Source organism: Salmo trutta, chromosome 16 (genome assembly GCF_901001165.1).
Source record: "Salmo trutta chromosome 16, fSalTru1.1, whole genome shotgun sequence".
In the NCBI taxonomy this organism is placed as follows: Eukaryota; Metazoa; Chordata; class Actinopteri; order Salmoniformes; family Salmonidae; genus Salmo; species Salmo trutta.
Window position 1 is genome coordinate 9886746 of NC_042972.1, and position 19041 is coordinate 9905786.

A 19041-nucleotide genomic window follows, 5' to 3' on the forward strand; every position below is an offset into this window, starting at 1 on the left:
TTGAGAAAATGCCACCAGAGGGGGTCAGAGTTTTAATCGATCATCTCTTTCCTAAGACATGTAAATAATCATGACATAAAAATCCCACCAGTGAATTCAAGTGATGAAGAACAAGTTAAAACATACCACACAGTGTTGCAAAAGAATCAGGCATTAGGAAATACACTTTCTTATTTACATGTAAGCAATACAGTATTTACACAAAGTCCAATTCAATGTTTGCACATGTGCTAGAGTTCACATCAGAGGAATGCTGTAAGTCACAGTTTTCCCTCATATCTCAACGTTCCTCATTGGTTAACTACATTTATTGGTACGTGTTACATCCATGGACGTAGATCTCCAATAATGTACATAAAGGATAAAGTTATATAAAGGAAGGCACAGACTTGTAGACATGTTCTCTTTAGAAATATGTAACTAAATATGAACAAACTCCAGCTACGTCCCAATGTCCATTCTAGCACACTGTAAATGAACCCCTAAAAACGAGTACCAGATCACAATGTCTGCTCAATATTTGGGCTCGTTTTTTTTGTTTTATGATCTTTCAAACCTCAATGTATATTTGACAGTTTAGTGTGACTTATTTTGACAGCAGTTTATTTTTTGTGCCTTCTCTGATACAAGGTCAAAGGGTATATGGGTATATGAGAAAGGAAAATAACTTTTTGTGAAGGTTGTTCAAGTATGCAAGGAAACAACGCCAAACTTAGCACCTAGCTGGAAAGAGAGCAAGGTATTTCATGTTTTTAAATATTGGATATGTGTTGTAACTGATGTTCTGAAGTCTGCTAGCAATATGACGTTATTAGCTGTAGCCTAGCTCCACTGTTTGTGCTGACTAATAGATTAGTTAATCTCGCGCCACATTAGTAAGCAATTAGCACGTAATCGACTATTTGGGGTAGACATTCTCATGCATATTGATGCATATTGATGTATGTATGTAATGTAAAGTTGTGTAAAAGTGTATTGTTTGTGGACTGTATTGTAAGAGCATTTTTGGTTTGTTTCTCCATCAGCTCTTACGGTGTGTTTATGGAAATGGCACAGCATTAAACTTTCATGAACCATCAGTTTGAGAGTTGACCATTCATTCTGCTGCGGATGCTACACACACACACACACACACACACACACACACACACACACACACAGACACCACTGAGAATGCATGCCCAATACATTGCTTCACTCCGAGTGATGGATATTGCAACAGAGCCTCAGGTACTCAAATGAGGCCAAACACATGACTGAAACAAGTCACCATGACATCTGGTTTGTTTCTCCATCAGCTCTTACGGTGTGTTTATGGAAATGGCACAGCATTAAACTTTCATGAACCATCAGTTTGAGAGTTGACCATTCATTCTGCTGCGGATGCTACACACACACACACACACACACACACACACACACACACACACACCACTGAGAATGCATGCCCAATACATTGCTTCACTCCGAGTGATGGATATTGCAACAGAGCCTCAGGTACTCAAATGAGGCCAAACACATGACTGAAACAAGTCACCATGACATCTGAACTCCTTCATTACTGGGTCTGTTGTGCCCTTGCAGCACAACCTCAGCTAATGTATCAACAACGTGCTAATGTTCACCAATACACAGCAAAGCCAAAGATACTGGCAAGCTGTATTAGGGCATTTCATGATGCCCTTAAAAAAGGTATAGTATAGATCAGTTGTGGGTTGTGAAAGAGACGTATATGAATTGGCAAAAGATCCCAGAACGGTCTGCTATCGTGTGAACTTCCGGTCATACCAAACTTGTTATTCCTTGATGCCACAAAAAGACTGGTACCCAGCAGTGTTAATTTTGGCATCTATTTTAGATTTAGTTTGTCTTTTGACTAAAATGGCTTTTAATCTTGGTCACATTTTAGTCATTTTATCCTTCTTAGTTTAAGATTATCAGTCTAAATTCTGGACAATTTGTCTGGTTTTAGTCACCGTCATTTTAGTCAAGGCATTTCCCATTAAATAATTAATATTTAAGCTACCCCTAACTTCCACCATGTGCATATTCTGTGAATCAATTGAAAAGGGGTGAATCTGAGCTTTCCAACAATGCCAGAATTATTGCTGTACTCCTGATATTCAGTAAATAGCAGTAGTATTTCCTATCGGGTAAAAATGAACTGTAACTCGCATTTCCGGAACGCGAGAGTGGAAACACAGATGAATATCAGCGCAAATGGCAAAATATAGCTTTGGAAGTGATCAAAGCAAAAATGGGCAGTTTGAACATTGGTTCTTAACAGAATAGAGGTTAGCTACAATTTAGAAGTTTCCTGCCTGCGCATCAGTTCAAAAGAGAGACGATTGAAGTGACCGCCGGGAGCCGTGTATGTTGGAAAGGCGGGCAGGGCTATAATAAGCTCAAGTAGCCTGCGCACATGAAAGACCTTCATTCTGTCAGAGAGTCGATTGCTTTAAAGGCATGCATGCTTCTGATTGGACAAAACAGACCAGAAGGAGCGTCATGTCAAATCGAATTACCATTAGTCTCAGGTGAACTTCTCATCTTGTCTTCTCATCTCTCCTGTTCCTGGCAGGCCACCTGGAAAGCGTCAACTAAAATGACAAACTATTTGTGAGGTGTTGGTTTTTCCCTGGGCATCTCGTTTTCTAGTCATAGTTTTAGTAAGGAAAAATAAGTTGTTGACTAATATTTTTCGTTATTGTTGACAAAATGAACTCTGCTAAGTTCATAATAGTTAGAATCAGTATATGTATCGGAATGAAGCCCAACAATTGTTACAAGTCTTATCTCTGACTGAATGAGAAGAGAAAATACTGCATACAAGATAGGGGACTCTGTCCCAATAATCTCTCCTTCCTCTCAAAGTGTGCACTTGTTCACTTCCCTTCACTGATATTAAAGGTAATGACTGGTATAAGAAACTAGCCCATGCCTCCATTAATTCAACTATTTTAGATTTGTGGGAAGTAGTGAACGAGTGTACACTTCAGGAGAAATGAGACATTATTGGGACGTACCCAGAGAAAGTCCTGATGGGAGGAATAACACTAAGTCTGCATCCCAAATAGCACCCTATTCCCTATACACACACTACTAACCAAAAGTAGTGCACTAAAGGTCTATAGGAAATAGAATGCCACTTGGGACACACATATTTGCAACAGAAATTAAAATGAATGTTTTTCTTTTTTTATTGGACAACTTGAGGAAGTCTCCATGTTTCAATCTGTTTTCTTCTGTTTGGGGACTAATAAATGGATCCTGATGGTCCTGGGCCCATTTATCAAGGTGGGGTGTTGATCTACAATCACTGTTCTCCCCTTCTATAATCATCTGTTTCATTACTCAAAATTGATCTTAGATCAGCTCTCCTAATGGGAGACGCTTGATACATATGGCCCATGATCACACCATGCCTTCTACAGTCTCTAGTTTGGGGGCTATGGGTATGGTATCAGCCACTGGTAGTCTCTCCTGTTCCTGGCAGGCCGCCTGGTAATCCTGTAGGACCTTCACCACGGCACCGTGGCCAAACTGCATGGCATCATCCAGGGGAATGTTGCCCCACCTGGAGTGAGGTGGTAGAGATGAGACAGAAGCTAGATGAAGCATGTCAGCAGTTATTCAGAAATAACTACCTCTCAATAAAGACAATGGCCACAGAGGACCGAATCAGATGGAGAAATAAGACATGAGAGGCTGGGAAAAGAGTAGCTAAGGGATGTTGTTAGGTTGGAGGAAATGTCAATAGAGATTGCTATAGATGGATGGAGGATGAATGAATGAATACTACCGTACCGGTCTTTCACAAAGGGGTTCACTTTGCAGGCGTCTGTTAGGAACCGTACCACATCCACATGGCCTGAGGACAAAGCACAAAAGAGGTATCTTAGCCCGGTAACACTTGCTAAGAGGCACACATACATAATTCCTTATGATACACAACACTTCTACTGCATTATAACACTTGCTAGAAGGTGTAATAACAACTCATAAGTATCTATAACATCACTATGAAGCATTATAAGACATTTTATTTTATTTAACCTTTATTTTATCAGGGAATCATACAGATGAGCCCTGAATTACATAAAAGACAGAAAACACAAACATCAATATAAATACAAAATGCAAACAGAAAGAAAGAAAGAAAAACACGGTCATAAAAAAAAAAAACATTCATCAGTAATAAGGTCCTCAATCAGCTGTCTGAATTACCCTAGAGGCACCAGAACATCACATTCATCAGTAATAAGGTCCTCAATCAGCTGTCTGAATGACCCTAGAGGCACCAGCACATCACATTCATCAGTAATAAGGTCCTCAATCAGCTGTCTGAATGACCCTAGAGGCACCAGCACATCACATTCATCAGTAATAAGGTCCTCAATCAGCTGTCTGAATGACCCTAGAGGCACCAGCACATCACATTCATCAGTAATAAGGTCCTCAATCAGCTGTCTGAATGACCCTAGAGGCACCAGCACATCACATTCATCAGTAATAAGGTCCTCAATCAGCTGTCTGAATGACCCTAGAGGCACCAGCACATCACATTCATCAGTAATAAGGTCCTCAATCAGCTGTCTGAATGACCCTAGAGGCACCAGCACATCACATTCATCAGTAATAAGGTCCTCAATCAGCTGTCTGAATTACCCTAGAGGCACCAGAACATCACATTCATCAGTAATAAGGTCCTCAATCAGCTGTCTGAATTACCCTAGAGGCACCAGAACATCACATTCATCAGTAATAAGGTCCTCAATCAGCTGTCTGAATTACCCTAGAGGCACCAGAACATCACATTAATCAGTAATAAGGTCCTCAATCAGCTGTCTGATTTACCCTAGAGGCACCAGAACATCACATTCATCAGTAATAAGGTCCTCAATCAGCTGTCTGAATGACCCTAGAGGCACCAGAACATCACATTAATCAGTAATAAGGTCCTCAATCAGCTGTCTGATTTACCCTAGAGGCACCAGAACATCACATTCATCAGTAATAAGGACCTCAATCAGCTGTCTGAATGACCCTAGAGGCACCAGCACATCACATTGAAGAACATTTTGAAGAGCCAATGCCACCAGTGGAGAGAAACTCACCCTCACCAGCAGCCACGTGTAGCGCGGTCCTAGAGTCATAGTCCTTCAGCTCCATGTCCATCAATGACAGAGCAAACCTCAGAGGATAGGAGACAAGCTATATTCTACATAGTATTCCTAATTTCAAAGAGTTACTGTGAAGGATTAGTAGCTAGGAGAGAGAGTGACATCAAGAGTTACTGTGAAGGATTAGTAGTTAGGAGAGAGAGTGACATCAAGAGTTACTGTGAAGGATTAGTAGTTAGGAGAGAGAGTGACGTCAATAGTTACTGTGAAGGATTAGTAGTTAGGAGAGAGAGTGACATCAAGAGTTACTGTGAAGGATTAGTAGTTAGGAGAGAGAGTGACATCAAGAGTTACTGTGAAGGATTAGTAGTTAGGAGAGAGAGTGACGTCAATAGTTACTGTGAAGGATTAGTAGTTAGGAGAGAGAGTGACATCAAGAGTTACTGTGAAGGATTAGTAGTTAGGAGAGAGAGTGACATCAAGAGTTACTGTGAAGGATTAGTAGCTAGGAGAGAGAGTGACATCTACAGCATGTGACTTCATGGTGAAACTAAGTAAAACATAAACCCTCCTTCTGACGACTCCTTGATTTGGTATTTTACCTTCTGAGGGCTGACACATCTCCACTGTAGGCTGCAAACATCAGGCTCACCACAGACTTGTTCTACAGATATAGCAGAGATAAATACACCTTAGACTGGACGGGACACCGGGAGACAACACCGCCCCCATGTCAGTCATAGTGTTCATCATAACAAGAGCAAACTTCAACCTCAATTCATGTTCTAGCAAATATGTTCAATTGTTGGTATGTTACCTGTTAGATTACTTGTTAGATATTACTGCACTGTCGGAACTAGAAGCACAAGCATTTCGCTACACTCGCAATAACATCTGCTTACCATGTGTATGTGACCAATAAAATTTGATTAGATTTCATAAAACGCTCATAACTCTCAAAATCCCTTACCCTATCATCCCCGTCCTGCCTTCGAGGGTCCTGCTTCTTGACCAAGTGTCTCAGGTTGTCATAGTTGTGGAAGTTAAACGAAGACACCAGCTCCTGCAAGACCAAGACAGAAAAAGCAGATAGTTATGGGGAAGTGAAAACATGATACATGTTGCATGTGGTTAACGCTATTTAACCTGTCTGGGCTAGGGGGCAGTATTTTCATGGCAGGATGAAAAACGTACCCAATTTAAACAGGTTACTACTCTGGCCCAGAAACTAGAATATGCATATTTGGATTTGGATAGAAAACACTTGAATGGTGTCTGTGAGTATAACAGAACTCATACGGCAGGCAAAAACCTGAGAAAAATCCAAGCAGGAAGTGAAAAGTCTGAGAATTGTAGTTCTTCTTTTGATTCTCTATCGAAGCTCCAGTGTCTGTGGGGTGACGTTGCACTTCCTAAGGCTTCCAATGGCTGTCTAAAGCCTTCAGAAAGTGGTTTGAGCATTTTCTTGTCACTGGGCAGAGTATAGGAGCTCAGTAACTGAGTGGTCTGCCTGGCAACAAAGGGATTGGATATGCTCGGACCCGCGAGTGCGCCCCTCCTTTTTCTTCTTGAGTGAATATGCTATTGTCCGGTTGGAATATTATCGCAATTTTACGTTAAAAAAATACCATAAAGATTGATTTTAAACAGCGTTTGACATGCTTCTAAGTACGGTAATGAAACATTTTGACTTTTCGTCTCTCATTCCGCGCTCGCGTGTTATGCCTTTGGATAAGTGATCTGTACGCACGAACAAAACGGAGGTATTTGTACATAAATATGGATTATTTCGAACAAAAACAACATTTCTTGTGGAAGTAGCAGTCCTGGGAGTGCATTCTGACGAAGATCAGCAAAGGTAAGAGCATATTTCTAATACTAATTCTGAGTTTAGGTTGCCCCGAACTTGGCGGGTGTCTGAATAGCTCACCGTGATGGCTGAGCTATGTACTCAGAATATTGAAAAATGTGCTTTCTCCGTAAAGCTATTTTAAAATCTGACACAGTGGTTGCATCCAGGGGCAGTCTATCTATAATTCTTTAAATAAATGTTATATATTTTGTCAACGTTTATGATGAGTATTTTTGTAAATTGATGTGCACATTCACCGGCCGTTTTGGTGGGAATACATTTTCTGAACATCACGCGCCAATGTAAAATTCTGTTTTTGGATATAAATATGAACTTTATCGAACAAAACATACATGTATTGTGTAACATAATGTCCTAGGAGTGTCATCTGATGAAGATCGTCAAAGGTTAGTGCTTCATTTAGCTGTGTTTTGGGTTTTATTGACACATGTCCTTGCTTGGAAAATGGCTGTGTGATTATTTTTGTCTATGTACTCTCCTAACATAATCTAATGTTTTGCTTTCGCTGTAAAGCCTATTTGAAATCGGACAATGTGGTTAGATTAACGAGAAGTTTATCTTTAAAATGGTGTAAAATAGTTGTATGTTTGAGAAAGTTGAATTATGACATTGTTGTTTTTGAATTTTCTTCCCTGATATTTCACTGGCTGTGTCCCGCAGGTGGGACCTAGCCCATAGAAGTTAAAGAATACCTATATGAGGACTTCATAACACATTCAAAAAACATTCATACGGAGTACACAAGCATTTCTCACTCTGTACATGCAAGTGCTCACTCTGTACAAGTAATTCAGTCATGTGTGAAATGGGTTACCTGGCAGAAGTGTATTCCCCGGACACTGTTTCCAACCCTGTCTAACGGAGGAGACCAACACATCACTCCCATGACGTTGGGAACCACCAAGAGAACTGCTCCTGACACCCCAGACTTAGCAGGCAAGCCCACCTGGGAGAGAAGCATACAGGGGCCATACAGGTTATGATAAAAGTGTCCGTTAAATCATCCAACTAAAGAAAAAGAAAGGTGGCCTTCATTTGGCAAACAGATGTTTAAAAGGTTTACTCGACTATTAATACATGGTATTTAAAACAGTTTACTAAATTACTAATACAGATACAGTGTATTCAGGAAGTATTCAGATCCCTTCACTTTTCCCACATTTTGTTATGTTACAGCCTAAAATGGATACAAAATAAAAAAATGTCCTCAATTTACACTCAATACCCCATAATGACATCGCAAAATAAGGTTTTTAGACATTTCTGCAAATGTATTAAAAATAAAAAACAGATACCTTATTTATATAGGTATTCAGAACGTTTGCTATGAGACTAGAATTTGAGATCAGGTGCGTCCTGTTTCCATTGATCATCCTTGAGATGTTTCTACAACTTAATTGGAGCCCAACTGTGGTAAATTCAATTGATTGGACATGATTTGGAAAGGTACACACCTGTCTATATAAGGTCCCACAGTTGACAGTGCATGTCAGAGCAAAAACCAAGCCATGAGGTCGAAGGAATTGTCCGTAGAGCTCTGAGTCAGGATTGTGTCGAGGCACAGATCAGCAGAATGGTACCAAAAAATGTCTGCAGTATTGAAGGTCCCCAAGAACACAGTGGACTCAATCATTCTTAAATGGAAGAAGTTTGGAACCACCAAGACTCTTCCTAGAGTTGGCCACCTGGCCAAACTGAGCAAGAAAGTGACCAAGAACGCGATGGTCACTCTGACAGAACTCCAGAGTTCCTCTGTGGAGATGGGAGAACCTTCCAGAAGGACAACCATCTCTGCAGCACTCCACCATTCAGGCTTTTATGTTAGTGGCCAGACGAATGCTTGTAGCGTCATACCAAAGAAAACTCAGGGCTGTAATCGCTGCCAAAGATGCTTCAACAAAGTACTGAGTAAAGGTGTCTGAATACTATGGTTGCCGAAAAGCCCTGGAATTTGGGGAATTTTGCTTAAATCCATTAAAAAAGTTAGTTTATAACAGTGAACCTTTTTGTATGGATACACAAGGCAATTCTAAGTCTTGTGGCATATTTTGGTTAAACTATCCCCAATTCAATGGAATTGCAAACCTCTGCATGCACAGTGCATTCTTCCATCACATGTACAGCTGATTTTCAAGATCTTGCACAGTAATGAGATGCTATTGAGTCCACACTACTACACTGTCTGAGCCAGGGACTACATGCTTTCTGGTAAGTTTTGATTACTATACTGGATGGGGTGAATATATTTTAAATGACACAAATTTTTTTAACTAGTAAATAGTAGCCTATAGCAAAGTGTGTTTAAATCATTTCTAACTTGTTAACAATTTCTGCTAGTTAGTTTTTGCTACCATGTGCATTTTAGCTTGCTTGAGCCTGCTAACTGAGGAGTGTTAATTCACCTGTTTCCATACATGTTTAATTTTAAAACATTTATCTTACAAAGGAGTTCTTTAATCTAACTGCTTAACTATTTATCTGTACATGGAATAGTATTTTTTATGTTTTTTTACTTATCTTTACATGAAAATGTCACGGGCACTATGTGATGTGTGGAGACATTTCACTGCAGCTAATGTAGAAGGAAAAGCTGTGTACATTTGCAAATACTGTGCCAAATCTTATGTGAAGAATATAAACAAAAATGCAGAATCATATGGTCAAGTGCATAAAGTTCCCTCAGCGCTCACAACAAGCAACCCCTGACAAAAGTCCCTCTACTTCTATTCGAGGTGAAAATGATGAATCAGACACCTTATCGATAGCAACAGCTCATGGTCTTCCTGGAATCAGAAGTTTTTTTTGACTCAATGGAGAAACGTAGTCAGAGAAATGCTGATGAATGTCTTGCTCGAGCTGTGTATGCAACTGGTTCACCTCTGATGCTCACAAGCAATGTGTATTGGAAGAGATTTCTGAATGTTCTTCACCCAGCATACACCCCTCCAACCAGTCATGCTTTATCTACTCATTTGCTGGATGCAGAGTTCAACAGAGTTTAAGTGGAGGTCTAGCAAATCATAGAGAAAGCAGACTGTATTGCAATCATCTCTGATGGGTGGTTGAATGTTCTTGGGCAAGAAATAATTAATTACATCATCTCCACCCCTCAACCAGTATTCTACAAGAGCACAGACACAAGGCACAACAGACACACCGGTCTCTACATTGCAGATGAGCTGAAGGCAGTCATTGAACTTGGACCACAGAAGTTATTTGCACTGGTGACAAACAATGCTGCGGACATGAACGCTGCTTGGTCTAAAGTGGAGGAGTCCTAACCTCACATCACACCCATTGGCTGTGCTGCTCATGCATTGAATCTGCTCCTCAAGGACATCATGGCATTGAAAACAATGGAGAGCCAAGGAAATGGTTAGGTATGTGAAGGGTCATCAAGTTATAGCAGCAATCTACCTCACCAAGCAAAGTGAGAAGAATAAGAGCACCACATTGAAGCTGCCCAGCAACACCTATTGGGGTGGTGTTGTCATCATGTTTAACAGTCTCCTGGAGGGGAAGGAGTCTCTCCAAGAAATGACCATATCACAGTCTGCCGATATGGACTGCCCGATCAAGAGGATCCTCTTGGATTATGTATTTTGAGAGAGAGTGGTAAGCAGCCTGAAACTGCCGTAGCCATTGCACGGATTGAGGGAGACAATGCCATCCTGTCTGATGTTCAGACTCTGCTTGCAGATGTAAGAGAAGAAATCCGTACTGCCCTGCTCACTTCACTGTTGCTCCAAGCCGTGGAAACTGCAGTTCTGAAATACATCAAGAAGGATGAAGACTTCTGCCTGAAGCCCATACACGCCGCAGCATACATGTTGGACCCCAAGTATGCTGGCAAGAGCATCCTGTCTGGTGCAGAGATCAACAAGGCCTATGGTGTCATCACTACCATGTCTCGCCACCTTGGCTTGGATGAGGGCAAGGTTCTTGGCGGTCTGGCGAAGTACACTTCCAAGCAAGGGCTTTGGGATGGAGATGCAATATGGCAGTCGTGCCAACATATCTCATCAGCCACCTGGTGGAAGGGACTTTGTGGATCTGAGGCTGTTTCCCCTGTTGCCTCCATCATCCTCCAAATCCCACCAACATCAGCTGCCTCAGAGCGCAACTGGTCCTTGTTTGGGCACACACACACCAAAGCACGCAACAGGCTGACCAATACAAGGGTTGAAAAATTGGTGGCCATCCTCAACAAGGTTGGAAAATGACAGTGAAGATGAGGCCTCAGAGTCTGATGTTCAAGATGTGGACATTGAGGAGGTCCAGGGAGAAGACATGGAAGCCTGAGAAGAAGACAACCAAGGCTTTAGTTTCTAGACTATCATTTTACAGATGTATGTTGAAAACGTTTTTGGGAGATGAGATGGATCATTGGGGATCATTCAATATTCCCTTTCTTTTGTTGTTCAGTGAAATCATCCCATGTGAAGAGTCAAGTCATTTAATTAAAGTTAAATTTGTAACTAAATCATTTATTTCTTTTTTTCTATTGGAAGGATTTAATAATTTGCAATTATGTCTACTTGTGATAAGGTAAAATTATTATGTTTCTGTCTCCATATGATATGGTAAACATATCCAATGCAAAAAACATCTACATTTAAATGGTATTAATATTTATTTCCGTTAATTCCCATATATTCCCGTTAATTCCCATATATTCCCGTTAATTCCCACGGAAAGTTTCCACCTCTGTATATACCCCAAAATGTGCAACCCTACTGAATACTTACGTATATGTGATCTTTTCGTTTTTTCTTTGTCATTATGGGATATTGTGCGAAGATTGATGAGGGAAAAAAAATCTAAAATGTTATAGTAATGCTGTAACGTAACAAAAAGTGAAGGGGTCTGAATACTTTCAAATGCACCATACATAGGTGGTTACATACCTTTCCCTACTATATCATATTACTACTGTATAACTACTATAAGACTACTGTTTAACTACTATATGACTACTGTATAACTACTATAAGACTACTGTTTAACTACTATATGACTACTGTATAACTACTATAAGACTACTGTTTAACTACTATATGACTACTGTATAACTACTATAAGACTACTGTTTAACTACTATATGACTACTGTATAACTACTATAAGACTACTGTTTAACTACTATATGACTACTGTATAACTACTATAAGACTACTGTTTAACTACTATATGACTACTGTATAACTACTCTGACTACTGTATTACTACTTCATCTATAAGTCTTTGCTAGGTAAAGCCCCGCCTTATCTCAGCTCACCATAGCAGCACCCACCCATAGCATGCTCTCCAGCAGGTATATTTCACTGGTCACCCCCAAAGCCAATTACTCTTTGGCTGCCTTTCCTTCCAGTTCTCTGCTGCCAATGACTGGAACGAACTGCAAAAATCACTGAAGCTGGAGACTCATATCTCCCTCACTAGCTTTAAGCAATCAGCTGTCAGAATAGCTTACAGATCATTGCACCTGTACATAGCCCATCCAACTACCTCATCCCCATGTAATTTTGTTGTTGTTGCTCCTTTGCACCCCAGTATCTCTACTTGCACATTCATCTTCTGCACATCTATCACTCTAGTGTTTAATTGCTAAATTGTAATTATTTCGAAACTCTGGCCTATTTATTGCCTTACCTCCCTAAACTTACCTCATTTGCACAGACTGTATATAGACTTTTCTATTGTCTTATTGACTGTACGTTTGTTTATTCCATGTGTAACCCTGTGTTGTTGTTTGTGTCGCACTGCTTTGCTTTATCTTGGCCAGGTCACAGTTGTAAATGAGAACTTGTCCTCAACTGGCCAACCTGGTTACTGTTTAACTACTATATGACTACTGTTTAACTACTATTTAACAATTATATGACTACTATTTGACTGTTGTATAACTACTGTGACTGTATAACTACTTTATGACTACTATATAACTACTTTATGACTACCATATAACTACTTTAAAACTACTTTGACTACTATATAACTACTTTAAAACTACTTCATGACAACTTTATAACTATTTTAAAACTACTTTGACTACTTTATGACTACTATATAACTACTTTGACTACTATATAACTACTTTATGACTACTATATAACTACTTTGACTACTATATAACTACTTTATGACTACTATATAACTACTTTATGACTACTATATAACTACTGTATAACTACTTCATGACTACTGTATAACTACTATATAAGTACTTTATGACTACTATATAACTACTTATGACTACTTTAAAACCACTGTATAACTACTACATAACTACTATATAAGTACTTTATGACTACTATATAAGTACTTTATGACTACTATATAACTACTGTATAACTACTGTATGACTACTATATTACTACTGTATAACTACTATATTACTACTGTATAACTACTATATAAGTACTTTATCACTACTATATAAGTACTTTATAACTACTGTATGACTACTGTATGACTACTGTATGACTACTGTATTACTACTATATAACTACTATATTATTATTATATTACTACTGTATAACTACTATATCTCTACTGTATAACTACTGTATTACTACTGTATGACTACTGTATTACTACTGTATAACTACTATATAACTACTGTATAACTACTGTATAACTACTGTATAACAACTATATTACTACTGTATAACTACTGTATAACAACTATATTACTACTGTATAACTACTGTATAGCTACTATATTACTACTGTATAACTACAGTATGACTACTATATAACTACTGTATAACTACTATATAACTACTGTATAACTACTGTATAACTACTGTATAACTCCAGTATGACTACTGTATAACTACTGTATAACTACAGTATGACTACAGTATAACTACAGTATAACTACTATATTACTACTGTATAACTACTGTATAACTACTGTATAACTACTGTTTGACTATAGTATGACTACAGTATGACTTACATGGAAGGCCATCTGTCCAGAGAAGTCATACATGCCGCAAGAGTGCATTAGACTCAGGGTGTTCCTTACAGCCTCGGCACTCAGGACGCGCTCGCCGGTGATTGGGCAGATCCCCCCGTGGGCCAGCGTGGCCGCCATGACACTTCCAGACTCACAAGTCACCTCTATGGAACACAGCTGAAAGGAAATCATTTATTTACTAAAACAATGATATAGAGAGAAACATGTAGGCTCCGTTTCCCAGACACATATTAAGCCTAGTACTGAATTAAGAAGTCTATGGAGAACCTCCATTGAAATAACTTTTTTTAGTCGAGGACTAAGCCTAATTTATGTCTGGGAAACCGCATCAGTGTCTGTGACTCATATCCACTGCAAGTAAATAGGGTAATGCTTTATGATAACGTCCAGTCACAAATCAGCATAATGACGCATTACCAGAAATAGCAAAACCACATACACTATCACACTGTGATAAAGTTTATCCGAGGAAGTGTAGTTTACCTGGAAATAGAAGTCTAGCGCGTCAATCATTTCTGCCCCAGTGGGAAAACACTGCAGATGGAAATCAGTTCCTATGATCAATATTTCATACAGGTACAGAATATCTCAAACATTAATATCACATAACCATCACACAGTGAGTGATCAATATCTTTCTGGTGCATAAAACTCCTAACCTGAGTAGTAGCTAGAAAGTTATCAGGAGGTGTGTCCCAGAACTACTGTAATTAAAATGTTCCCGTCGCCACTGTCCCTCACTGACCTTCTTCTCTTTGAGGTAGTATCCAATTGCAAAATTTCTGTCGCCTGTTTCTTTTTCAGACTGGAACCTGAGACACAGAGAGACAAAGAAAGTCAACAACATCAATAATATACCAAACAGAGAGAATAACTCTGCTTTCGAAAATGAAGACATTAGCTAAAACTCACGTGGCATTGCTGAACCCCACGTACTCTCGACCGGCCATCTTCTTGATAAAATCCATCATCTGAGGAGAGAGGATGACAGACATGCTATAGTAATGTACTGAAATGTAACGTATCATGTTGCATTGTATATGACTATGTTTGAATGATACTGAATGATAACACACATTAAGTCTATCTACTTACATAGTCAAACTTCTCTGCCTTATTTGAACCGGGCTGGTGACACACAGAAAACAGACAGAAAGAACAGTCGTGTCAACGATAGGTCACCACATCAAATGCCTTTCAGTAGTCAACCACAGGTTGGTGATGTTCTACAGGGCTTCAGGACTCAGAAGGCTATACACACTTTAACAGTATGAACGATCACACATCTTCAAGTCCTAATATCTACTCCTGTACAAGGTGACAAAAACAAGCAGTTCTCACAGTAGACGGTCTCCTAATAAAGACACTGGATATTACAGGAACTCTGTAGTACAGCTGCAATAGTTCACCCGTTCCAAAGCAACAGCACCTGGTCTGAAACAGGTGTATCACGGACCCAGAATTGAGAGGTTAAAGGTGGATTTGGTTCAGAATACATTTTTTAAGGGGGCTACTTTATATAAATTATAGAGCATAGCCGTGATGGCCCAAGTGACCCCAAATGTCCAGTATTGGGGTATAAATAAGAATGTTTGCGTCACAAAGACGCATTACCCACAGTAGTAGTTTTATTTAAGTATATCTATTAAATGAAAGATTAATTCTGAACAGATAGGCAAAAATCCAGACTTAAACCCTCCTGTTATTCCTTCAGGCTAACTTCCACCTGGAGCCCCCTTTGCCTGGGGCCCCCGCTGTCTTTATAACAGTTATATATAACTATATATCAGTTAAACTCACCTACTCTGTCTATGTACCTTCCCCTCTCTCTGCCTGAGATAACAACATACACGTACCACCTCTCCAAAGTGCCCCGTTAATTGGTTAAACTGATGGTCCCACCGGTCCCCGGGTCCCTCCCCCAGCACGGTGTGAGGGTGACAGGAGAGCAGTAAAGCTGGCAGAACCAGGGTCAACACTACTGACTACCCTACTGACTACCCTACTGACTACACTACTGTACATGTGACTACTATCTACCTTACGTGCCAGATAGGCCGTGTGTGTTTAGAGCTGCATGTTTCAACGGGACAAAGCCAAACCTACGTCAGCTTTGGGTCAAAGATTTACAGATGACCTGGATCTTGGTTTTGTTGTGTACATTTGCTTGTCAAACACTGAGTGGATTTAGCAATCAATGACAGTGATGAATATCACTGATGCATCATTGAGAGTGGATGTTCTAAGGGACTATTTAAAGTCAGACAGGATATACTCACAGCATGTACAGGGTGGTCTGTCTAGTTACAGGATATACTCACAGCATGTACAGGGTGGTCTGTCTAGTTACAGGATATACTCACACCATGTACAGGGTGGTCTGTCTAGTTACAGGATATACTCACACCATGTACAGGGTGGTCTGTCTAGTTACAGGATATACTCACACCATGTACAGGGTGGTCTGTCTAGTTACACCATATACTCACACCATGTACAGGGTGGTCTGTCTAGTTACAGGATATACTCACACCATGTATAAGGTGGTCTGTCTAGTTACAGGATATACTCACACCATGAATAAGGTGGTCTGTCTAGTTACAGGATATACTCACACCATGTATAGTGTAGTCTGTAGACTGTCTGTGTAGTTACCTTGATAAGAGAGCTTATCACAATGGCTCCAGCATTCACCATGGGGTTGTGGGGTTTGTCTAGGTACACAAAACACAAGTTGGTTATTATCAGAGTTAAAACAGAGTACATTGTGGTCACAGAAGTAGAATGATGCTTTACTATTTGGAGACTAAGTCTTTCTTCGAGAGCTGACATCACGTCCACTTGGTAGAAAGTAGAAGATTCTATCAACCTGAACTCGCGTGGTCTTAACTTGTACTGAAATCAAATCATATTTGTCCACCAAACTAACAAAACACCCTCAAGACAGTAATGTCCAGTCGTGGACAAAAGTTTTGAAATGACACAAATATACATTTTCACAAAGTTTGCTGCTTCAGTGTCTTTAGATATTTTGGTCAGATGATACTATGGAATACTGACGTTTAATTACAAGCATTTCATAGGTGTAAAAGTCTTATTGACAAATACATGAAGTTGATGCAAAGAGTCAATATTTGCAGTTTACATTTACATTTAAGTCATTTAGCAGACGCTCTTATCCAGAGCAACTTACAAATTGGTGCATTCACCTTATGATATCCAGTGGAACAACCACTTTACAATAGTGCATCTAAATCTTTTTTTGGGGGGGGGTTAGAAGGATTACTTTATCCTATCCCAGGTATTCCTTAAAGAGGTGGGGTTTCAGGTGTCTCCGGAAGGTGGTGATTGACTCTGCTGTCCTGGCGTCGTGAGGGAGCTTGTTCCACCATTGGGGTGCCAGAGCAGCGAACAGTTTTGACTGGGCTGAGCGGGAACTGTGCTTCCTCAGAGGTAGGGAGGCGAGCAGGCCAGAGGTGGATGAACGCAGTGCCCTTGTTTGGGTGTAGGGCCTGATCAGAGCCTGAAGGTACGGAGGTGCCGTTCCCCTCACAGCTCCGTAGGCAAGCACCATGGACTTGTAGCGGATGCGAGCTTCAACTGGAAGCCAGTGGAGAGAGCGGAGGAGCGGGGTGACGTGAGAGAACTTGAACACCAGACGGGCTGCGGCGTTCTGGATGAGTTGTAGGGGTTTAATGCCACAGGCAGGGAGCCCAGCCAACAGCGAGTTGCAGTAATCCAGACGGGAGATGACAAGTGCCTGGACTAGGACCTGCGCCGCTTCCTGTGTGAGGCAGGGTCGTACTCTGCGAATGTTGTAGAGCATGAACCTATAGGATCGGGTCACCGCCTTGATGTTAGTGAAGCCCTTTTTGTGCAAAGCAATGATGACGGCACGTGTTTCCTTACAGGTAACCATGTTTGACAGAGGAAGAACAATGATTCCAAGCACCACCCTCCTTTTGAAGCTTCCAGTCTGTTATTCGAACTCAATCAGCATGACAGAGTGATCTCCAGCCTTGTCCTCGTCAACACTCACACCTGTGTTAACGAGAGAATCACTGACATAATGTCAGCTGGTCCTTTTGTGGCAGGGCTGAAATGCAGTGGAAATGTTTTTTTGGGATTCAGTTAATTTGCATGGCAAAGAGGGGCTTTGCAATTAATTGCAATTCATCTGATCACTCTTCATAACATTCTGGAGTATATGCAAATTGCCATCATACAAACTGAGGCAGCAGACTTTGTGAAAATTAATATTTGTGTCATTCTCAAAACTTTTGGCCACAACTGTACAGCAACAGGAGCAACCGTTCCCTTACCCACCTTCCTCATCCAGGTAGAGCATGTTGAATTTGAGTCCACTGGGCTCCATCCCCACATAGCGGTGTACCTTCTCTGTCCCAGCCTCGTGGATGGCCACAGCATACTCCAGAGGCTTTACACACGACTGGAGACAGAAAGGCTGCTTAGTGTCCCCTACTGAGTGTCTGGGGGGAGAAGAGGGAGAGACAGAGGGCAGGAAAAGGCCATTAGCAAAGAGGAAATAAAGGAAGGAAGAAAGAGAGAGAGGACCAGAGAAACAGAGGAAGAGAGAGAGAGAGAGAGAGAGAGGACCAGAGGAAGAGAGAGAGAGAGAGGACCAGAGGAAGAGAGAGAGAGAGAGAGAGGACCAGAAGAAGAAAGAGAGAGAGAGAGGGGACCAGAGGAAGAGAGAGAGAGAGAGGACCAGAGGAAGAGAGAGAGAGGACCAGAGGAAGAGAGAGAGAGAGAGGACCAGAAGAAGAAAGAGAGAGAGAGAGGGGACCAGAGGAAGAGAGAGAGAGAGAGAGAGAGAGAGAGAGAGAGGACCAGAGGAAAAGAGAGAGAGAGAGAGAGAGGACCAGAGGAAAAGAGAGAGAGAGAGAGAGCGAGAGAGAGAGAGAGGACCAGAAGAAGAAAGAGAGAGCGAGAGAGAGAGAGAGAGGACCAGAAGAAGAAAGCGAGAGGACCAGAAGAGAGAGAGAGTGAGGACCAGAGGAAAAGAGAGAGAGAGAGAGAGGACCAGAGGGAGAGAGAGAG

At 40.7% G+C, this 19041-nt stretch overlaps 1 protein-coding gene across 5 annotated transcripts in view; it reads right to left on the minus strand.

Moving 5' to 3' along the window:
• Positions 1 to 19041, minus strand: part of LOC115150053 (glutaminase liver isoform, mitochondrial) — a 29211-nt gene continuing 10170 nt past the window's right edge. For 3 of the 5 annotated variants that reach the window (XM_029692948.1, XM_029692949.1, XM_029692950.1), the window contains 13 exons: positions 18307 to 18470; positions 16636 to 16694; positions 15076 to 15108; positions 14893 to 14951; positions 14726 to 14792; positions 14464 to 14514; positions 13960 to 14136; positions 7811 to 7942; positions 6094 to 6186; positions 5726 to 5787; positions 5118 to 5194; positions 3808 to 3871; positions 1 to 3577 (listed from right to left, as the gene is read on the minus strand). In XM_029692948.1, coding sequence (XP_029548808.1) covers positions 3415 to 3577; positions 3808 to 3871; positions 5118 to 5194; positions 5726 to 5787; positions 6094 to 6186; positions 7811 to 7942; positions 13960 to 14136; positions 14464 to 14514; positions 14726 to 14792; positions 14893 to 14951; positions 15076 to 15108; positions 16636 to 16694; positions 18307 to 18470 — 1201 coding nt within the window. In that variant the 3' untranslated portion in view covers positions 1 to 3414. Of the gene's footprint in view, positions 3578 to 3807; positions 3872 to 5117; positions 5215 to 5725; positions 5788 to 6093; positions 6187 to 7810; positions 7943 to 13959; positions 14137 to 14463; positions 14515 to 14725; positions 14793 to 14892; positions 14952 to 15075; positions 15109 to 15836; positions 15956 to 16635; positions 16695 to 18306; positions 18471 to 19041 lie in introns of those variants that run through there. The other 2 variants (XM_029692951.1, XR_003867041.1) reach the window with 2 other exon arrangements.